This window comes from Gopherus evgoodei, chromosome 2 (genome assembly GCF_007399415.2).
Source record: "Gopherus evgoodei ecotype Sinaloan lineage chromosome 2, rGopEvg1_v1.p, whole genome shotgun sequence".
NCBI classification, from domain to species: domain Eukaryota; kingdom Metazoa; phylum Chordata; order Testudines; family Testudinidae; genus Gopherus; species Gopherus evgoodei.
Window position 1 is genome coordinate 93,951,893 of NC_044323.1, and position 22,037 is coordinate 93,973,929.

Genomic DNA, 22,037 nt, shown 5'->3' on the forward strand with positions numbered 1-22,037 from the left:
ATCACCTGTTCACCTACAGCACATAGAGTACCTGCTAAGGCTGCTGTGTTATTTTCTAGTCTGCTTTAGGTGAGATAGTTACTTTTGCATTTAATGTACTTTCTTGCTAATTCCTTCTACGTAGCAGATTCAGTAAATCTGGTATGTAGTCTGACTTGTCCTCAGTCTTGTCTTGTCTACAGTGCCTGTCAGAACTTTTAATATTCATGTATCTTACAGCACTAATGACCTGGGGACCTGCTACACTCCAACAGGATAAAATGTGCTGCAAGGCAGCATTCTCCTACATATTCTGCACCTCCCATCATTTGCCTGTATGTTCCAAATTAGCTGTTGCTGAAAGGCTGAGGACATCTCTCAGATGGGACTGTGTTCATTTTTTGTACATCTGTTTTCCAATTTCAGGCCAAGGAAGTTTTCGTCCTGCAGCTTCTTCCCACCAGATCCACTGTTCCACCTCATTACCACAACTCCATGCAATCCCTTGTTTTCTTCTCTCACATTAAAATCTAACTTGCTCTTAATCATTTCTTTTCTGCTGTGCTCTTGTTGCTTTGTTGTTTTATGAAGACCATGCTCTTCTTTCTCTGTGTTTCAAGCCACTAAATTGTGGTGTCTCAGTCTAACTTCACTCTCTTCCTTTGCTTTTAATAGTATCTGATTTTTCTTGATGATGCTGTTGACACCAGTTTCTCTCATTTCTTCATCAGTTGCACATCTGTGTCTCTGGCACACTAGTGACATTCTCCATAATCCTTCAGCCAATTACATGGGTGAAATAGTAGTGTAATTTTGGGGTAGAAACAACTTTATCCATTATAGCTGTTTTAGAGTGGTAGAATAAGGCTGCAAAATACTCGCAGTAACCTTCCAATAAAACTAAGGATTTCAGAAGTCTGCAAGGTCACCTATGTGTGTACCTATGGCTTTCATCACAGTAGTATCTGAGAGTGTCACAACCAATACTGTATCTGCAAAACATCTCTGAAGGATGACAATATTATCCCCATTTTACAGATGGAGACATGAGGCACAGAGAGATTAAGGCTTCAATTAACTTAATATTAAGCATGTTAGTTGATATCATTCCCGTTGTGTTAAGCACTTAAGTATGTATTTAAGTCTAATTGATACAATAGTATTTTTATTTCAGTACTGATGGTGGGCCAGGGGATTGAATGCTGCATTAAAAGTATATTTTTGTACAAAAATAAGTATGTGTAATCAAACAACCAACAAATTGTTGGACGATATATGTATGTATAGGTATATGTATGTGTGTGTGTGTAAGGATGTGGATGGATGGATGACCAGATAGATCAGGGATAGGCAACCTATGGCACACGTGCCCAAGGCGACACGCAAGCTGATTTTCAGTGGCACTCACGCTGCCCGGGTCCGGGCCACCAGTCCGGGGGGCTCTGCATTTTAATTTAATTTTAAATGAAGCTTCTTAAACATTTTAAACACCTTATTTACTTTACATACAACAATAGTTTAGGTATATATTAAAGACTTATAGAAAGAGACCTTCTAAACGTTAAAATATATTATTGGCATGCAAAACCTTAAATCAGAGTGAATAAATGAAGACTCGGCATACCACTTCTGAAAGGTTGCCAGCCCCTGAGATATATATGTTCTAGATGGGGGGGGGGGTTGTGTATACAGATATATACTTATACAAACTTTGGCAGAACTCCAGCTTTGTCTCGGGGGGTGCTGCTCTTCTAGGCAGTTAGGCTGGCCTCAGAGGTTTGCTGGGACCCTCAGTGTAGCCTCTCTCCCCACCTAGAGGCAAGGGTTACAACTTACTGAGCCACCTTCATCATTGGCTAGTCTACAGGTTTGGGGTAAGAACCCTCTTTAGTCCCAGTCTTCCTTCTCAGGGAGCGTTTGTGGGGAAAGGGGGAGGTTGGGGGAAACCCAGGCCTGCCCTCTTCTCCGGGTTCCAGGGACCCTAACTGGCAACGGCAACAGGTAATTTCCTTATACTACCAGAGCTATAGCCATTCCCAGGGCTACTTCCCCAAACGGCTCCTCCTAGCACCTTCCTTGGTGTCTGACCACGCTTGTTCTTCCAGGTCATTTACTGCATACCTTCTTTCTCCCAGTGATCCCATAACACGCCTTCTTATTCTCAGCTCCTACCAGCCAGCCTCTCTGAAGGGGCTTCCTTTTAAACTAGTCCCAGCCAGTTCTAAATGGGCGTCAGCTGATCCGATTAGCCTGTTTCCTTTGATTGCTTCTAATCAGTTCTTAATTGGTTCCAGGTGTCTTATGGAGTCTGCCTGACTTAATTGCTTCTAGCACCTTCCTGACTGCTCTGAGGTAGCCCCTGCCCTGGTCACTCAGGAAACAGAAAACTATTCATCCTGTGTCCAGTGGGTTTTCCATCTACCAGACTTCTGCACCTAACCAGTCTGGGTTTGTCACAATACATATACCTTCCTCAAGGAATTTGTTGGTTGTTTGTGGTACATCAGCAATAAAAATCTGGCTACTGATCAACTTTCTCTTTAACCTGATTTACTGTGGTCACAGGCTGCATTTTACAACTCAACAAGTTGGACTTTGAGTGCAGTTCTGGTCCCACAAGCAAAGCTCAAGGAATAGGGCGTTGCACAGGGGATGTAGGCAGATGATGTGGCGATCGAATCCTTGTCCCAACTCAGGTATAGGATTCAATACACCTGCATGCTCTATCCACAGCTATGAGTGTTCCCAGGCTGTACTAGTAGCAGTGCCCTGCTGTTCTCCCTGTGTGAAGGTTTGACGCTCAGGTATGGCACAATGTGTGACCATACCACACCACTTTCCAACATATACACACACTGTTCGGCTGGGCATTGTTTGTAGAATCCCCCAATAACATGCTCCCTAGACATAAGATGGTTATAAGTATATTTTGAAATGTCAAATATGGGTCTCATTCTGCAGTCAAATCCACTTGTGTAAAATCTTACTCCTGTGTAGAACTCCACATATGAGTGAAGCTCTGTGTATAAATCTATTTGCAAGACTGGACCCTCTGAGGGGTGGATATAGAATGGGATGCTGTGTGCTTGTACTTGTTGTGTGTATGCTAAATTTAGGCTGTGGGTACAGTGTTTCGGTCTGAGTGTGCCTGCTTTGGTGTAGCTTGATTGTGAGTGGGATTGGTGTGGAGATGCCAGCATGTAAGAGTGTGTTTTTGCAGAGCACTGCAAGATTAATAAATTGTTTTTGAATGCCATGCCTGTATTGCAGGGGAATAATATTACAGTATCACTAGTTTCTGAGGCCTAAAGGAAATTAAATAGAACACCTCTTTAATAGTGGAGAATGTGGTACAGACACTTATTAAGGCTGGTCAAAATTTTTGATTGAAACTATTTTCCATGGAAAATTGGGTTTTTGACTAAATGAAATTCTTCACAAAAGAATCTGCTTTCCACTGAAAATTTCCATTTTTCATCAAAATACTGGATGCCTGAAACCCAAAATATTCTATAGAAAACTGAAATATTTCAATTCTAAGTGTTTCCTCATGGAAGTTGTATTCAGGTGCCTTATGCTCCCATTCATCTCTGTGAGCTGGACTTCATCTCTCACGATGTGCTATATCCATGATATCCTCTTACCAAGAGGAGAGCCTGTGGTGCATCATGGGATATGTAGTCTAACCAGCAAATACAGCCTATGGAGGGGAATGGGACATCAGTCACCCAAACTACAACTCCCATGAGGCATAGTGGTGGCATTTCATCATTAGGATGGTTCATATTTTGATTTTGTGACAAAAATTCAATTTGTCTGTGGACAACTTTGACAAAAAACAATTTTTCATTTTTGTCAAATTTTCCATGGGGGGGGGAAATTCTGACCAGCTTTAATTATATTTCTCAAGAAATACTACTTACATCAGAAAAACTACAGTACTCTATTTTTATTACCAAAGTCTTATTTTTAAATTTTTCATACCATTCTTGTCATTCCTGTTAGTCTCACCTACTCTGTCCTTTTCCTCGTGCCTTTCTCATCCCTTTCTTTTCTTGATTGTTTGTCTGTTTCTCTTCTCTCAGAGTTCCTCTCCTTTCACCTTTTTCTGTAGGGCCATATTTTTCCTAGATCTTTGTCCATACACCAAGTAAAGTCAATTTCAGTTCTGTTGCAGTCTGGGAGCAGACTGTTTCCCCTAGTTTGGGCTTTATTTTCTCTTCTCTCACTCCTCTACTCTCATAGTCTATACAAAATCATAGCACGGTCCTACAATTTATGTTCCACAATTGACTTGTAACTTTCTGGTGCAGGTCAGAAGATCACCAATTTCACCTGTGGGCCTTATTGTATTTACAGCCAACAATCCAGATGTGGCAAATATCACACACAATTGTTTGAGTGATAAAATTCAGTTTATGGTCATAATTCTGTCCTCACTTATGCTGGGCATAAATCAGATTAACTCGATTGATATAAAGTTGGTGGAAGAGAGATAAGAATCTGTCCCTTTCCCTATATGCACTTTTGTGAAAATGCAGTCATTATTCCTGTAAAATATTATGCTCCATTTTGACGGTTTTCATGTTCATCTTATTTCTGTGGCTGCAGCACATGCAGGTATCCCTGCCAGATTCTGATCAGTGTTGCATACAGTAGTCATTCTCTGTGTGCCCTCTACATCCACCTACGCAGAGTGACACATACAGCAACAGCTGCTGCAATTTCTATACACCCTTCTGTCTTAGGATGGAAAATGTAGAATAGTCATAAATATCTCTCATGGTTTACATACATGTCCAAAATTGGAAAAACATCAACTCTTTCATTAGCTTGAATTGATTGTGTCATCTGGAAAAGTCAGAGTTAAGCAAACTGCCGTATTCGCAATCTAATCATCACCTCTCTTTAAATCCTATTTCTGGAATGGAAATTATAGTCGATGAGAACAGAGAGAGTACTTTAATGCAATTTCATGTCATAGAACACCATCATTGTTCTTTAAGCTTGACATTTACAGCCCACCCATCACACCAGTAAAACAGGGGGTTCGCAGGAAACTATACGGAAGGGAGAGAGGATGGAATCTACCCTCTACCTGTGGATATATGGGGTAATTCTCCAGCCTTTCTGCCAGGACTGGAAGAGAAGCCATCCACTCAGAGGCACTGCTCCTAAAAGCACCCCTCTGATGTGGCTTATGCAGAAGGGATGCAATGGCCAGCTCTGCCATATTCAGGAAGTGTAAAATTCTCCCTCCATGAGCTCCTTCCTACCTCCCAGCATTACTGCAGTAGTTTCTGCTGTGCTGGGGGCGTTTCCATGGACATTTTGCCCATAGGCAAAATCCTCTCCAACTAAAAAAAAATCTTTACGGGTATTTGATATATTGAGATCTTTGAAAGTTGCAAGTGTGTCAATCACATCCTTGGCCAGTATAACTCTGATAGGGCTTGAAGTTATTTGGAGAAAATCCAGTTGTTTAACTAAACCTCAAGACTGTGAAATGATTTTGCTTTTTAATCCATAAGGAAAGCATAGTAGACTAGAGCTGGTAAATTGACTTACACAAGTAAATGAATTAATTATTAAAAAAAACATGATTTCCCCCTGTACCTCCAATTTTTGAATTGTTCTATAAGAGGAATAAGTACATTAAAGTAAAAAAGATGCAATATGTGTTCCAAAGGAGGTGGTAAGCGACTTTGGATTAGATCAAATACGTCTAACAGGTATCAGTTGTTCTGGGTACTTTAATTGTTTCTCTGTTTAACGTCAGTCTTTTTGTGTGTATGTGGAATGTACTCCTAATTTTGGGTGCTACTAAAGATACCAAAGAGACCTCTTACCTGAAGTCACTTGTTCAGTAAAATCAAACAATATTTTTCTTTATGCACCTTAAAAATTCAAATATAACTCATTCCTCCTCAACAACACCAAGTGGTTCTTTGTTTCCTCACTGTGAGGACTCAGGGCTAACAATTAACATGACTTATGAGTCCTTTTTGTTCATTTTTGTAGTCTTTTAGGCCTACAGAAAGAATCAATATGTTATAAAGCAATAATAAGGACTTGTTATCTTAAGATGATATATTGTGATATTTTACTGTAGTCTAATAAGGCTGTGCCAGGTTATAATAAATCTATAATATTAGGATGTAGTAAGGCTGTTTTATATTATAGAATAATGTATCCCACCTTCATTCCAGGTAAAGATCTCCCCTTGAATTTGTTGGGAGTTTTGTGTAAAATCAATGGGACAGAATGACCTCACTGAACATTAAGCGGAGAGGGTGCTGTCTGGCTTGTTGGAAAAGGTGTGTTCCCCTTTAAGAGCTAGGAAGTGATTTGCGGTGTCAGTTCCATAGCAGCTCAGAGTGGGGGTGCTCACCCACCCCCGCCCCCAGGTGACCAGAAGAAAAGGGGGACTGTATATGTCTATGCTGGTGCAGGAAAAGACCTCTTTTACCCGGACCAGGGAGAGCAGCATGCACCCTCCCACCTATGAAGGTAGTTAAATACCAGGTTTTGTCATAATCCACTGTGGGCATTATGCCAATCACACCTTTCTCGGAGGGATGGGAAGGAATTTTTCCATCAGCCCCAGGTCAGCCAAGGTGATGTGAGGAGGAGGATTCGGGCAAAAAAGAAATCAGAGTTAGGTTATGATGTTGCAGCTCACTGTGTAAGCATGGGATGGATGTCCAGTGCTTGTACTCCGTAGGGAAAGGGGTATGTGATCAGATAAAATGGATTGGTTAAGAAGGTATTCTTTAAAGGAGTGGAAACAAGGGGGGCTCTGGGCTCTTATGACCAGTACGTCAGAGAGTCATCCCTCCTGCTCCTTTATAACCCCCCCCCTTAACCTTCATTTGAGGAGGGGATGAGGTCCCAGCAGAGAGCTGGCTGGGGACCAGGATGGGTAAAGAGGGAGGGCAGACAGCAGCCCTCCCCTCTTGGGTATGTGTAAATGTTTATGGAATTACCTGCACTATACAATTTTATCTGCCGGGTACTCCTGGACATTTAGGAATAAAGTTGCAGCCTAATTGAATAACATCTAGTGTCTCCTGTCTTTCTTCTGGCATACTCGGACAATGGTCTTTAGCTTTTCAGGCCTGCATAAGAGTCCATTATTAGGAGAAAGGGTCTGATTCTCCTCTTGCTTCCTCCAGTATAAATCAGAAGTATCTCCACCAAGAGAGAACAAGTTTGTGGACTAAGGAATAATAAGGCATTACAAATAATTTTGAATCATTGGTTAGTGTCATAAAATGGACTATTCCTTTATTTATAGCCCCCCATAGTCCCACTCTGAAAGGACCCGTCCACCTTCATGAAACCACATTGACTTACACAGGGAATTAGGGCTTGCCTTCATGGATCAGGTTGTAGGCTAAGGGCTTACATTGATAAAATCAGAATCTTGCTGGATGAAGCAGGAATCTCTCTGATACTCATTTCAATAAAGAAAATATATAACGAACCTCTGAAGTTTTTAGTAGTAGAGAAATTATCTGATTATATTAAATAAAATGGGAAGGGTGGTGGTTTGACGCAGCTCAAGCTGCCCCTGTCAGCCCTTTGTCATCTAAACTTTGCACATGGTATTATATACTCATTCAGAGTCAACAGTTTCTTTGGGAAAGTCTCTGATTGCTAGTAAATTTCTAAATTTTTATTCTTACATTTTAACATATAGCTCCATCAGCCCTCCCAGACGCAAGTGGGACAAGCAGCCTCACAATCCAACCTTCTGCATTTGGCTCACAGTCAAGCATCTATGTCTCAAAGCCCAGTGCGTCAGGCTTCCTCTTCTTCCTCCTCATCCTCCTCCTCTTCAGCTTTGAGTGTTGGCCAGTTAGTCAGCAGTAAGTATTGCGCCCTGGCTCTCTCTATTTCTCCTATCTGTTTGTTTCCATTCTTGCTTATCTTCTTTATCTACCTTTCCTTCTTATTCATATAATGGACTGTCTGTTGCTAACTGGGGTGAGCTTTGCCAATAAGAACTACTCAGTGCTGTGATTCAAGGGGCCTAAGAAATCCAAACCAGACTAAAAATGGTCATAAAAACTGTAGTAGCCCTTGATTGATTACCCTAACTGTGGACAAAGTGGCAGCCTATCCTCATTCTTAAAACTAAAAGGTATTTCATGTTGTGCCAGCCTCTAACTATGTGAGATCAGAATGACACCTACATGGGGGGTGGACTACCCAAAAATCTGCCTACTGTGGGGTTTATACACCTTTCTCTGAAGCATCTGTTGCTGGCCACTATCAAACAGTATGCTTGACTAGATGGATCTTGGATCTGATCCAGACTGGCATGTGCAATGTTCCTTTAACCAACCTAGAAACTGAAGCTGGTGCAGAATATAGCAGCCTGCTTATTAAGTAGTGTATCTTTCCGGGAAAATATGACACCAGTGCTCAATGGTATGTACTGGCTGCCTGCCGGTTTCTGGATATTAAAGTGAGGTTTATTTTCCCCCAACAGCTTCAATGGGACAAGATCAGGAAAACATGAAAACATGTACAAAATATGTGACGCCCTTAAAAAGTTGCCTGAGATAACTAAAGACTAATTTGTGTGTGGACCGAGTGTGTGAACTGACTGACTTGTGTGTGGACGGGGAGTAGCCGGACAGTAAGGGTTCCCTTTACTCACCTGTGTGAGCTGCCTTGGCCCTGAATTCCAGCTATAAGTGGTAAGAGGCTCCATATGCCCAATTATTCTCCATTTGGGCAAATGGATGAAGCATGGGCAAGGAATGAACAAAGCCTTGGCTCCATCGCTACCCATACATTGGCTGGCATTGCTGAGACAGTACACCAAGGATAATAATTTAGGACCTGACCCAATGCCCATTGAAGTCAATTGAAAGCCTCACATTGACTTCAGTGTGATCAGTCCATTACTGCTCCAAGAGGCAAGAGTAAATCAGTACCTCATGTGAGGAGCAAGGGAGGAATTGTGGTCCTTTAAACAACAATTTGGTCCCTGTCCTGCTCCCGAGACAGTAATGTACCCACTTTCTAAAAGCTCCATCTAGTCTTGAGCTACAATTCAGCCCTAGGTCATTGTAGCGCAGTAGGAATTTGCGGTATTTATTTCAGGTATAATTAGTGAGAATATTAACACTGCAAATATTCATGTGCCCATGTCTATTTATAAGAGGCAAAAGAGGCAAGTTACTTAAGGGTGACATCGGTGTGATAATCTAATGAATTACTTAGGGCAAGATTTTCCATCCTTACTCACATTGAGTAATAACTTACTCTACAGGTAGCCCTACTGAAATCCATGGACTAAGGTGCTACTCAACATGAGTAAGGGTAACAGAATCTGGCCCTTCATAGCTTCCAGTGAAATACATTTTCCATGTTGTCTGTTTCTGTTTGTTTTTCATTCTATGTATATATTTTCTTTGTGATTTTACATTCGTTTTCCCCCAATATGTTTTCTAAAATATTTCAGCCTTTTTTAAAATTTCTGTATATTTTCTCTAATTCCATCTTCTCTATTATAGATTATCTCCGATGATGTCCTGTGATACCTTTTTATGTTTCCCTTTGTGTTTCATTTTTCTTTCCTATCTCTCTTGCCTGTCTTTTTCCTTTAAAGGTTTTTATTTTAATTTTATCTTTTCGGGTCAGATCTTGCAGTTGTAAGTCCTCATTCAGGCAAAGCTATTTGTTTAAATAAGAGTTTGGCCTGAGCAAGGACTGCAAGGTTCACTCCTGGTTTTTTTTTCCCTGTACGCTGTGCTTATCCTTATTCTCTTATCCTGTGTGTGTACTCTTTTCTCAGATAATTCACTTCTTTCTTTCTTTCTTTCTTTCTTTCTTTCTTTCTTCTCATACCCCAAAAGAAAAAACATTAAGGGTCATTTTTCTCCTACTTCCCCTTCCAGTTCCCTAACCTATAATTCTTCTTTCCTTTCGTTTCTTGATCTTTCTCACCACATGTTACTATGGATACCATATCCCTCTTCCTCACACTATGGGACCCATCTCTCCCTGAATCCCATTTCCTCTTTGTCTATCTATGTTTATTACCATAGTATCTGAGCACTTCTCGCAAATAAACAAACTACAACTAAGCTATTTCTCTCTTCCTTTTCCCCTCTCCTGTGAGCCCACGTTTCCCGACTGCATTGTCTTGTCCTGCCTCTCCTTGCCCTATTTACTTTCTGTTGTCCTTACCTGGCCAGCTACCCTCTATTCTGTCTTCCACGGTGAAGAAGTCCTTACCCACATCTTCCCTCTTGCTGGTGTTCCTCACACCAGGACTTCTACCTTCCCTCAGGGTGTGTTATTTTCTCTGCACTGTTTTTTGTCCATTACTACACAGATAGGAACAGATTTGCACTCTGCAGGAGAAAGCAGAGCAAACCCAGGCCTTACTTAATCCCTACAGAGCTGACACTGGAAGGAAGCATCCCTGAAGAAAGAGAAAAGCTCTCCAAGGCAGGAGAACAGGAAAAAATCTGTAGGAGCTTTTGAATCCCCTGGTTTCACACCAGATTCTCTCACCTCCTCTCCCATTAATGCCTCCAGCACCAGAAAGGAAATTCCATGTGGCGTCTTCTCTGTCTCCTCAAGTGGAGGGGTTCCAAGTGTGCATATTTCCCTGTGGCTCCTTCTCCTCTCAGCAGAAGGTGGTAGCTCTGCAGCCATGGTAGAGCTTCAATCTAAACACTGATACTATTGACCATGACAATTCCATAAGACAGGCATATACCCCTCTTTCCTCATTGGCACTGTACTATCTACTCCATGCTATCGGCTGGATTTAAAAATCAGCCGCCTTCTTTACAACGTAGAATGAGAAATTTGCATTAAAACAGGAGGGAAATTACAGACCTAGCAAGAAAGATGGCAAGAAAAATCTAAACTGGCAGTAGTGTGAGAGGGGCCTGAGCCATTATAGATGATTGTGTCAAAGGACACACAGAAAAACCAATATACTGCATATATGAGTCTGACTGAAGTCAGAGGAGTCTTTCCATAGACTTAAATTGGCTTTGGATCAGACTCTAAATAGAAATCTGATCAAATCTGATCCAAAAGCTACTTTCTGCAAAGTTCAGGAGTGGAAGAAAATATTCCAGTACTTTCCAGTACTTTACTCAGACCCTATGCCACCAGCACTGCCAGCTATCTCCGTGACACCACTGATTTCCTGAGGAAACTACAATGCATTGGTGACCTTCCAGAAAACACCATCCTAGCCACCATGGATGTGAGGCTCTTTACACAAACATCCCACACACAGATGGAATACAAGCTGTCAGAAACAGTATCCCTGATGATGCCACAGCACAACTGGCTGCTGAGTTCTGTGCCTTTATCCTCACACACAACTATTTCAAATTTGATGACAATCTATATCTCCAGATCAGTGGCACCACTATGGGCACCCGCATGGCCCCACAATATGCCAATATTTTTATGACCGACCTGGAACGACACTTTCCCAGCCCTCGTCCACTCACACCCCTTCTCTACCTACGCTACATTGATGACATCTTCATCATCTGGACCCATGGGAAGGAGACTCTGGAAAAATTCCACCACGATTTCAACAGCTTCCACCCCACCATCAACCTCAGCCTGGACCAATCTACACGGGAGGTCCACTTCCTAGACACCACAGTGCAAATAAGTGATGGTCACATTAACACCACCCTATACCGAAAACCTACGACCACTATGCCTACCTTCATGCCTCCAGCTTCCATCCTGGGCACACCACACGATCCATTGTCTACAGCCAAGCACTGAGGTACAACCGCTTCTGCTCTAACCCCTCAGACAGAGACCAACACCTACAAAATCTCCACCAAGCATTCTCAAAACTACAATACCCACATGAGGAAATAAGGAAACAGATCAACAGAGCCAGACATGTACTCAGAAGCCTCCTACTGCAAGACAAACCCAAGAAAGAAACCAACAGGACTCCACTGGTCATCACATACAGTCCCCAGCTAAAACCCCTCCAATGCATCATCAGGGATCTACAACCCATCCTGGACAATGATCCCACACTTTCACAGGCCTTGGGTGAAAGTCCTCGCCCACAGACAACCTGCCAATCTGAAGCATATTCTCACCAGTAACTGCACACTGCACCATAGTAATTCTAGCTCAGGAACCAAACCATGCAACAAACCTTGATGCCAACTCTGCCCACATACACCAGCGACACCATCACAGGACATAACCAGATCAGCCACACCATCACCAGTTCATTCACCTGCATGTCCACCAATGTAATATACGCCATCATATGCCTGCAATGCCCCTTTGCTATGTACATTGGCCAAACTGGACAGTCTCTACAGAAAAGGATAAATGGACACAGATCAGATATTAGGAATGGCAATACACAAAAACCTGTAGGAGAACACTTCAACCTCTCTGGCCACACAACAGCAGATTTTAAGGTGGCCATCCTGCAGCAAAAAAACTTCAGGACCAGACTTCAAAGAGAAACTGCTGAGCTTCAGTTCATCAGCTCAGGATTAAGCAAAGACTGTAAATGGCTTGCCAACTACAGAACCAGTTTCTCCTCCCTTGGTTTTCACACCTCAACTGCTAGAACAGGACCTCATCCTCCCTGATTGAACTAACCTCGTTATCTCTAGCCTGCTTCTTGCTTGCATATATATACCTGCCCCTGGAAATTTCCACTACATGCATCCAACGAAGTGGGTATTCACCGACGAAAGCTCTTGTTCCAATACATCTGTTAGTCTATAAGGTGCCACAGGATTCTTTGCTGCTTTTACAGATCCAGACTAACACGGCTACCCCTCTGATACTATTCCAGTACTATCCCTGTCTACTAATACAATCCCTATTCTAAAGACATCACATGACAGTAACATGCCATTTCACTGACACAGATACCAGCTATTCTCTACCATGCATGTCAGATCTTTTTCTCCCCAGTTCGTGTTTTGCACGATAGGTTTTGATTTCCATTCCCAAGGAGGAGTTCAGGCTAATTCTTCCCTAGTCCAAGATCCTAGTGCAGGAAATGATCTTCACAATGAATCCACTCTTGCAACCCTGCCATAGCACAAGAGTCCAGTTGCAATAAAACTCAGCACAACACATCCATAATCATGTACAAACAAACAAGCTTTAGCTTCTTACATCCTTTATCCTTTCCGTCTCAACAGGCTTCAGTCTTTCCACCAACTCCCAGCAATAGCTATAAATACCCTTAATACTGAGTTTGCTGCTTTCAGAACTACATTTAAAAGTGCTTTGGAAATGACTGATTTGTCCATTGGTCTGTCCCCAGCATCCCCACTCAGAGTCCTAAAGCAAAGAAAGGAAAGAAATGGAGGAGGCCATCATCTTAATGCCTTGTATCATTTGTATCACTCAGGGGACTCTTCACAACTTATTGTGTCAGTGGGGTTATATACATTTCTGAGACGATTTAGAAAGCATAAAGGACAGTTAGGCTCCCAACTCCCATTTGTGTCTTTGAAAATTTCCCCCTTAATAACCAGTGTGGTATGTAAGTCATGTGTGTAGAGCAAGTAGGAATATTTCAAACATTTATGGGATAACGGTTAGTTTCTGTGAACAGTCGTACTTTGTAAACCTGAATGATCTTAGTTATATTTACACACACTAACGATATATACAATTTATACATATATATTACACACACACACACACACACGTATAATGCATGTGTATATGTATATGCACATACCTTCATGAAATACATATAAGTCCTAATTTATCTGATATACTGAGCACATGCAGCCCCCACTGACTTCAACAGGAGTTGCATGGTTGAGTGCTCAACACTACACACAAACACACACACACACACACACACAAACACACACAAGGCCCACAGTATGGAATATAAACCTCTGCAATTTCATTTTTAAAATTCAAGCTATTTTGCAACTATAGAAGAGAAAAATAGCATTGTTTCTGATAAAAATTATTTAGGGATTTTATTATTATATTTTAAAACATTCTAATCATCACAGGCTAAATTGATATACTAAAAATCTCTCTCTTTTTCTCTCATTGGTCTAAGAGCTGTTTTAGCTGGAGTTTCAATCCTAAGGGAATTTTTACATCAGATTATAAACCCCTGATAATGAAAGCTTTGTTACTGTAATACTGACAAGTCCTTAACTGTAGCAGTACTAGCAGGAGCCACTATAATATGGTGTTCAACACAGTAATGTAGTCTAGCACAGTCCTTGGACAGCTACTTGCATTTACAGAAATTGATGGGTTATTGTGCTGAAAACTTTTCACCTAAGTCTCAGGAATGAGGTGAAGAACAATAGAGATGTCTTGCTGGGAGAATGCCTTTACTGGATGCAGGATTGAACAAGACTTTGAAATCTTCCACCATCCTAGTCCCATGCTGTCTCCGGCTTGGTGAATGCTTTCATTTAGCCAGGGATCAGTAGCTTGGGGGGGGAAAGTTTCATTCTCCAGCTGTTGTGTCATTTCCCTTGATAAGTCCTAAATTGACCGAGTTATCCAGCACCAAAGGAGCCTTCCTATGGCAGACATCCTTTATTATGTGCCCTTTCAGGGACAAAGGCTTCTGTGTCAGTAAACTGCTATGTAGAAAAAGGACAAATTTATTCTCACAGCTTCATGAGCATTACCTTCTGGGTCTAATGTAAAAGTAAAATATTGTGCAGCACTACCATCTAAAAGACGATGGCTGACATTGCAAATACTCTGCTGCTTGGTTGGCAACCTGATGAGGTGCAGAATGTAAACCCTGAAAGGATGTTTTCCCACAAAGACGTGTTTTAAGCACTGATTATAAAATTAAGATGTTTCGAACAGAAATATTTGGATGGGATGGGCTTGAGTGATTTTTTTGGTTTTTTGTTTGGTTGATTTGTTTGCATTTGTTCCAGCTAAAGCAGAAAAGACTTAATTTCAGATTTAAAGACTCAGCCCATTTTCATCAGTTGTGCACATTTTAAACTCCAAAGGAAAAACAAATGCCAGCCCCTTGTGTGAGCCAAAGATAATCAGAGACGACTGTGAGCGTTATTTGCTGAAACTGGAGGAGATTTTCAAAGGCAGAAATGGTAGTGAAGAATCTAAGTCCCACTGACTCAAAAAGTAATAGCAACAAAAATTTTAAGTACATCAGAAGCTGGAAGCCTGCTAAACAACCAGTGGGGCTACTGGATGATTGAGATGCTAAAGGAGCTTCGAAGAATGATAAGACTTTGCTGAGAAACTAAATGAGTTCTTTGTATCGGTCTTCAAGACTGAGTATGTGAGGGAAATTCCCAAACCTGAGCCATTCTTTGTAGGTGATAAATCTGAGGAACTGTCACAGATTGAGGTGTCATTAGAGGAGGTTTTGGAACAAATTGATAAACTAAACAGTAATAAGTCACCAGGACCAGATGGTATTCACCAAAAAGTTCTGAAGGAACTCAAATGCAAAATTGCAGAACTACTAACTGTAGTCTGTAACCTATCATTTAAATCAGCTTCTGTACCAAATGTCTGAAGAATAGCTAATGTGACGCCAATTTTTAAAAGGGCTACAGAGGTGATCCCAGCAATTACAGGCCGGTAAGCCTGATTTCAGTACTGGGCAAACTGATAGAGACTAAAGTAAAGAACAAAATTGTCAGACACATAGATGAACATAATTTGTTGGGGAAGATTCAACATGGTTTTTGTAAAAGGAAATCATGCCTCACCAATCTACTAGAATTCTTTGAGGAGGTCAACAAGCATATAAACCAGAGGGATCCAGTGAATATAATGTACTTAGATTTTCAGAAAGCCTTTGACAAGGTTCCTCACTAAAGGCTCTTAAGCAAAGTAAGCTGTTATAAGATAAGAGGGAAGGTCCTCTCATGGACTGGTAACTGGTTAAAAGGTAGGAAGCAAAGGGTAGGAATAAACGGTTAGTTTTCAGAATGGAAAACAGTAAATAGTGGTGTCCCCCAGGGGTCTGTATTGGAACCAGCCCTATTCAACATATTCATAAATGATCTGGAAAAAGGGGTAAACAGTGAGGTGGCAAAATTTGCAGATGATACAAAACTATTCATGATAGTTAAGTCCCACGCAGACTGTGAAGAGCTACAAAGGGTCTCACAAAACTGGGTGACTGGGCAACAAAATGCAGATGAAATTCATTGTTGATGAATGCAAAGTAATGCACATTGGAAAACATGATCCCAACTATACATATAAAATGATGGGGTGTAAATTAGCTGTTACCACTCAAGAAAAAGATCTTGGAGTCGTTGTGGAGAGTTCTCTGAAAATATCCACTCAATGTGCAGCAGCAGTCAAAAAAGCAAAAATGTTGGGAATCATTAAGAAAGGTATAGATATAAAGAAAGAAAATATATCGCCTCTATATAAATCCATGGTACGCCCACATCTTGAATACTGCATGCTGATGTGGTCGCCCCATCTCAAAAAAGATATATTAGAATTGGAAAAGGTTCAGAAAAGGACAACAAAAATTATTAGGGGTATGGACCGGCTTCCATATGAGGAGCGATTAATAGGACAGGGACTTTTCAGCTTGGAAAAAACACACCTATGGGGGGATATGATAGAAGTCTATAAAATCATGATTGGTGTTGAGAAAGTAAATAAGAAAGTGTTATTTACTCCTTCTCATAACACAAGAACTAGGGGTCACCACATGAAATTAGTAGACAGCAGGTTTAAAACAAACAAAAGGAAGTAGTTTTTCACACAACACACAGTCAACCTGTGGAACTCTTTGCCAGAGCCTGTTGTGAAAGCCAGGACTATCACAGGCTTCAAAAAAAACTAGATACGTTCATGGATAGATCCATCAATGGCTATTAGCCGGTATGAGCAGGGATGGTGCCCCTAGCTTCTGTTTGCCAGAAGCTGAGATTGGGCAACAGAGGAAGGCTCACTTGATGTTTACCTGTTCTGTTCATTCCTCCTGTCGGAAGACAGGATACTAGGCTAGATGGACCTTTGGTCTGACCCAGTACAGCCATTCTTAAGTTCTTACAAAGTAGGCACCTACTTGCCATTTATGCCTTTGAAAATCTTCCCTACTACCTTGAAATGAACTGTAAATACCTTGGTCTGAAAACTTGGTAGTGTTTTAGTGATGAAAATAATTAAGAATGTTTTGTAACTTCTGACAGTACCAGTCTCTCTCTGTTAGGGGAAATAAATCCAGCTTGCACTTCCCAAGAAAATGCAGTAATCCTGGACGGCTCAAATGTAGTATGAAGTGTTTACACAATTTAAAAATATTTCAACAGATCCTCAAACAGCCACTGGTGAGGTGGATGGGGTGAATTTGGAGGAAATCCGAGAATTTGCCAAAGCTTTTAAAATCCGGCGCCTGTCTCTTGGTCTGACACAGACTCAAGTTGGCCAAGCTCTAAGTGCCACAGAAGGCCCAGCCTATAGCCAGTCTGCCATCTGCAGGTAACAAGTTACATAATAAGCTATATTCTCCTCTCTTTGTTCTTAACTGTGTTTATTATTCTGGCGTATACGACTATTTTAATCATGTGTCCTTAGAATTCATTAATTACTTAGACTAGCAAATAATGTTGGTATCTGGCAGATAAACTGTACTTACTGTGTGCCTCTAAAACAACTTTTGTCTTTTCCTTTTTTAACAAAAAGTATGAAACAATATATATGTTCCTGGCATTGAGACTTAATTCAGTAGTGGAGCTGGAAACCCTGCTGATGCTGTATAAGCACCAGCTGACCCTTTTCATACTGTGCCATTTTCTACAGATAGGGTTACTGAACAGATATTTCATGGCTGCATCCCTGCTAAGTTAAAGCCTGTATTATTGTGGTTCGCACTTCATATACAGGATGTTAATAATGATTTACCTAGGCAACACAGAAGGGAGAAAAAATTTACTACTTGGTATCTTGCAAACTTTCTAGTGTTAATCTTTTTATTACCCAAGTGTTTAAAAAATGTACAGAAAATGAGTAAGAATCTGCTCTAATCTTAAGAAAAAAAATGATGCAGTCTTGATGGAGTTAAAGTTAAGTAGTCAGAAGCAAACACCATGTATACATGTATGTATGTTACACTAATCCCATGTTTATGCATGAGGTAACAAACACACTTAGGTAACAACTTTTTCCTCTTGGGCAATGCCTTATAGTCCTCCTCCATCAGTGAAAGCCAAGAAACCAACTCTAAGCTCATTTAAGTGGATTTTGTTCTTGGTGATCCATGAAATGCTCTGTCTTTTTATCTGCTCTTTATACTTTTAATGTATTCCCCATAGGACGGAAGTATACTTTTCCTGCAGTTTAAGACTGAGGTTATAAATAACATCAGTATGGGGTAGTGAGCTTGCAGCTCACATTTTGCTCAATGATTTTCCATAAAACCCATTGATTGTTGTTAAATACAAAAAGCTCCATAGGATCCTCTCACTTCTATGGTCTCCCCTACTGTTTTTTCTTATAAGATACCTCCCTGTAGAAAATAACCTTTATTCAGTCTATACAAGGATACTACTGCTGGGAAATTTGTTTCAAGACTTGTATATTGTTATACCAAACAACGTGTACTGAAGCATCAACACTAACAAGCAACACCAATGATATGGATGCTATTGCTGCTTGTTCCTAAGCATTAATTTTATTTTTTCTGTATGGTCAGTTGGTAAAGAACGCCTAAAACAGAAAGTGTTTTTAGCAATTGCCAATTTGTAGTAGCTGTAGATTGCTTTTTAACATGCCATACTTTAAGTTTATAAATTGAAGTTTGCTTTGCTTATGTTTGGTTTATTTTCTTCTTGTCCCTCCCCCCACCCCCACCCCCGTCTCCCAACCTTTAACATGCAGATCCCAGTAACCTGGTTGAAATCCTTTGAATTACAATGAAAAAAGGATTACCCGCTAAGTGATTATAATGAAAAACACAGCTATGATTAAGTTAGAAGTAGATAGTTAATCAAGGGCCAGAAGTGGGGAGCCTGACAATGCGTATGGACTTACCCCACTCTACTCAGTAACCCCATTGAAATCAGTGGGTGTATTTGAGGAGTAAATCAATGCTGAGCCTGAGTAGCAGGTTTGGAATCTGGCCCCAAATGCTTGCAAGGTTATAATTTTTACCTTTTCCTCTCCACCTTTTGAGGCATCCCATTGGGATGCAATAATCTGTAATGACTGTGCACTTCTTGTTAAGCACAAAAGCAGGCCACTTCAATAGCAGTAACCCCTTCCTCAGAAATACTGAGTTCTCTCTTTTCCTTAATGATAAAAAAGCAGCTGCTATATGAACTTCATGGGAAGAGGATAAGCAAGTTGAATTTCCAACTCACGTGCCCTAGGGGAATACCTAGGTGCCATTTGCAGCACATTCCACTTTACTAACATATTCTTCATGCAAAAATAAAATACAATACATATCAATATTGGTGTCGAGTATCAGAGGGGTAGCCATGTTAGTCTGGATCTGTAAAAAGCAACAGAGTCCTGTGGCACCTTATAGACTTACAGAAGTAGTGGAGCATAAGCTTTCGTGGGTGAATACCAATTTCGTCAGACGCAATATTGGCACTTTCCTAACTTGTGACACAGTTATAAAAATACATTACGCAATTAAAATATCACCGAAGAGGGGAAAACCTGGCAGTCCATACTGCCATAGGAATATAACCACCTATTATAAATTTTCTGGAGCATTGGTTATTCCCCTCAATGATTTGTGTGTAAGATATTATATTTGCTCCTGGAATGTTTTCGAAGCTTGCCACATGGTGCATCCAGAATTTTCGGTAGTTGATGCTGCACCAGCAGTTACAGAATCCCAGTTCCAGACCCTGGGTTAAGAGGCATAAAGACATGAATTCAGTCTGCCTCCTCTTTTAAAGCATCTTCTGATTACCAAGAGCGGTGGCACTTTCACACCATGAGGACTGGATAGTGCAATCGGATGCTATGCAGTCATGTTGCTTTTCAAAAGCATTAAATATTCTAAGGTCCGGAGTGGAAACAGGGGCTGGGGAAAATACAAATGAATGATGTTATGGAATTTGATTAAGAATTTCAAATGTAAAGCTAGACAAAATGATAAATCAAAGCAGCAAGGACTTACAATGAAGACTTGAAAAGTGAAGTTAGTTCTTATAGGTTGTTTTTGAAAGAATGAAAGCTCCGTGTGGTGTTTCTTCAGATACTTCTCAATATTTGTACATCCTGATCTGAAATCTAATGAAGGACTTTTGATGGCAAAACGATACATAGAAGACCTCATTTACAGGAAATGATATCATTCCAGCACAGTTTGCAGATATCCCACAATAAACCCAGCTTGGTGCCACAGCATATTAGTGTACTATTATGCTGGGTTTCATTCGAAAGGCATGAGTCTGCCTTAGCATGTTGTGGGGGCATTCAGGATAATTACGATGTGTCCAGCTGCTTGAGCCAAACACTACAGTAGATATGGGAGTTTTTTTCCTACCCAGAGAAGGGACACAGTGTTAACTTGCATACAGTGAAAATTGCTTTAAAAAAATGGGAAAATGAAACCTGAAATTCAGAGGCTAGCAGCCACTATTGCTTTGTATTACTAAAGCTGTGGCATTTGGACAATATGGGATGGAAGGGTAAACAAGATAATTAACAACGAATAAGAATCAGTTGCCTTTGATGTCATTTCCTGTAATTAGGTTTAGTCTTCAGGCATTTGAGGATCATGAAAAATTGATCTTGAACTACAAAAACTGAACTTTATAGCCTGTATTATGTTGCTTACTGAATTCTTGGTATTTTGTCACAGTGCTCATTTGTGTTTTCTTAATTATCTATCTTACTATACCTAGATATATGATGGCTTTCCATTGTAATCCATTGTAAATTATCTCTGCCAGTCAATTAGTCAGGCAGGCAGGAAGTCCCACCCTGGCAGAGCATCAGTGTAAGACTCTTCTTTCTCAATTTTCCCTCAGACACACCATCCTGAGAAGCCACTTTTTCCTACCACAGGAAGCCCAAGAGAACACTATAGCTAGCAGTCTGACAGCCAAACTGAACCCTGGCCTTTTGTATCCTGCCAGGTTTGAAAAGCTGGACATCACCCCTAAAAGTGCCCAGAAGATAAAGCCGGTGCTTGAGCGGTGGATGGCTGAGGCTGAGGCCCGCCATCGAGCAGGTATGCAGAACCTGACTGAGTTTATCGGAAGTGAACCATCCAAAAAGCGCAAGAGGCGTACCTCATTCCCACCACAAGCTCTTGAGATCTTGAATGCCCACTTTGAGAAGAACACTCATCCCTCTGGGCAGGAAATGACAGAGATTGCAGAGAAACTGAACTATGACCGGGAAGTAGTTAGAGTTTGGTTCTGCAATAAGAGGCAAGCACTGAAGAACACAATTAAACGTTTAAAACAGCATGAGCCGGCGACAGCAGTCCCTATGGAGCCCTTAACAGACTCTCTGGAAGAAAACTCCTAAAAAGAAGAAAATAAAAGAAAAGGAAACATACAAACAAAAATTTAACCATTTGGACTCTGAAAATGCCCATTCATCACCCTTGTAAGTAAAAGACTGAGAAAACTACAAGATGGACAGAACAGTTTATAAATGTCCCTGGGTTTTCCTATATAAAAACAAAAAACAAAACAAAAACAAAACCACCAAACAAAAACAAACAAAATACACAGCACTTAGTGTGTGTGTGTATTGTAGAATTAGCTCCCACCCACCCACCCACCCAAAAAAGCCATTTTTTTAAATGGACTTAAAGCAAACCAAATAACTGCTTACTTCTTTTCTGTGTATTATGAAAATGTGAATATGTTTTAAGGAAAAGAAAAAAAAAGAAAAAAAAAACTTTTATCTGTTTAAAAAAGAATACAAGTCTGCCACCTGGAGGAGTAATTGTAGCCTTTCAGGTATCAAGTGCTGATTCACTATGAAAACTATTAACCAAAGTCAGAAACATGGCATTGCAAACTAGATTGTTAGTCTACTCTTTTACAAGCATAAAATTGTGTTATGAGTTTTTACATTTGTACTTT

General features: G+C 40.7%; 1 protein-coding gene across 3 annotated transcripts in view; it reads left to right on the forward strand.

Annotated features, from left to right (window-relative positions):
* Window positions 1–21,486, forward strand: part of POU6F2 (POU class 6 homeobox 2) — a 439,608-nt gene extending 418,122 nt beyond the window's left edge. For 2 of the 3 annotated variants that reach the window (XM_030551384.1, XM_030551383.1), the window contains 3 exons: window positions 7,682–7,850; window positions 17,286–17,454; window positions 20,967–21,486. In XM_030551384.1, coding sequence (XP_030407244.1) covers window positions 7,682–7,850; window positions 17,286–17,454; window positions 20,967–21,471 — 843 coding nt within the window. In that variant the 3' untranslated portion in view covers window positions 21,472–21,486. The remainder of the gene's footprint in view (window positions 1–7,681; window positions 7,851–17,285; window positions 17,455–20,966) is intronic. The other variant, XM_030551385.1, reaches the window with a different exon arrangement.
* Window positions 21,487–22,037: the final 551 nt, after the last annotated feature.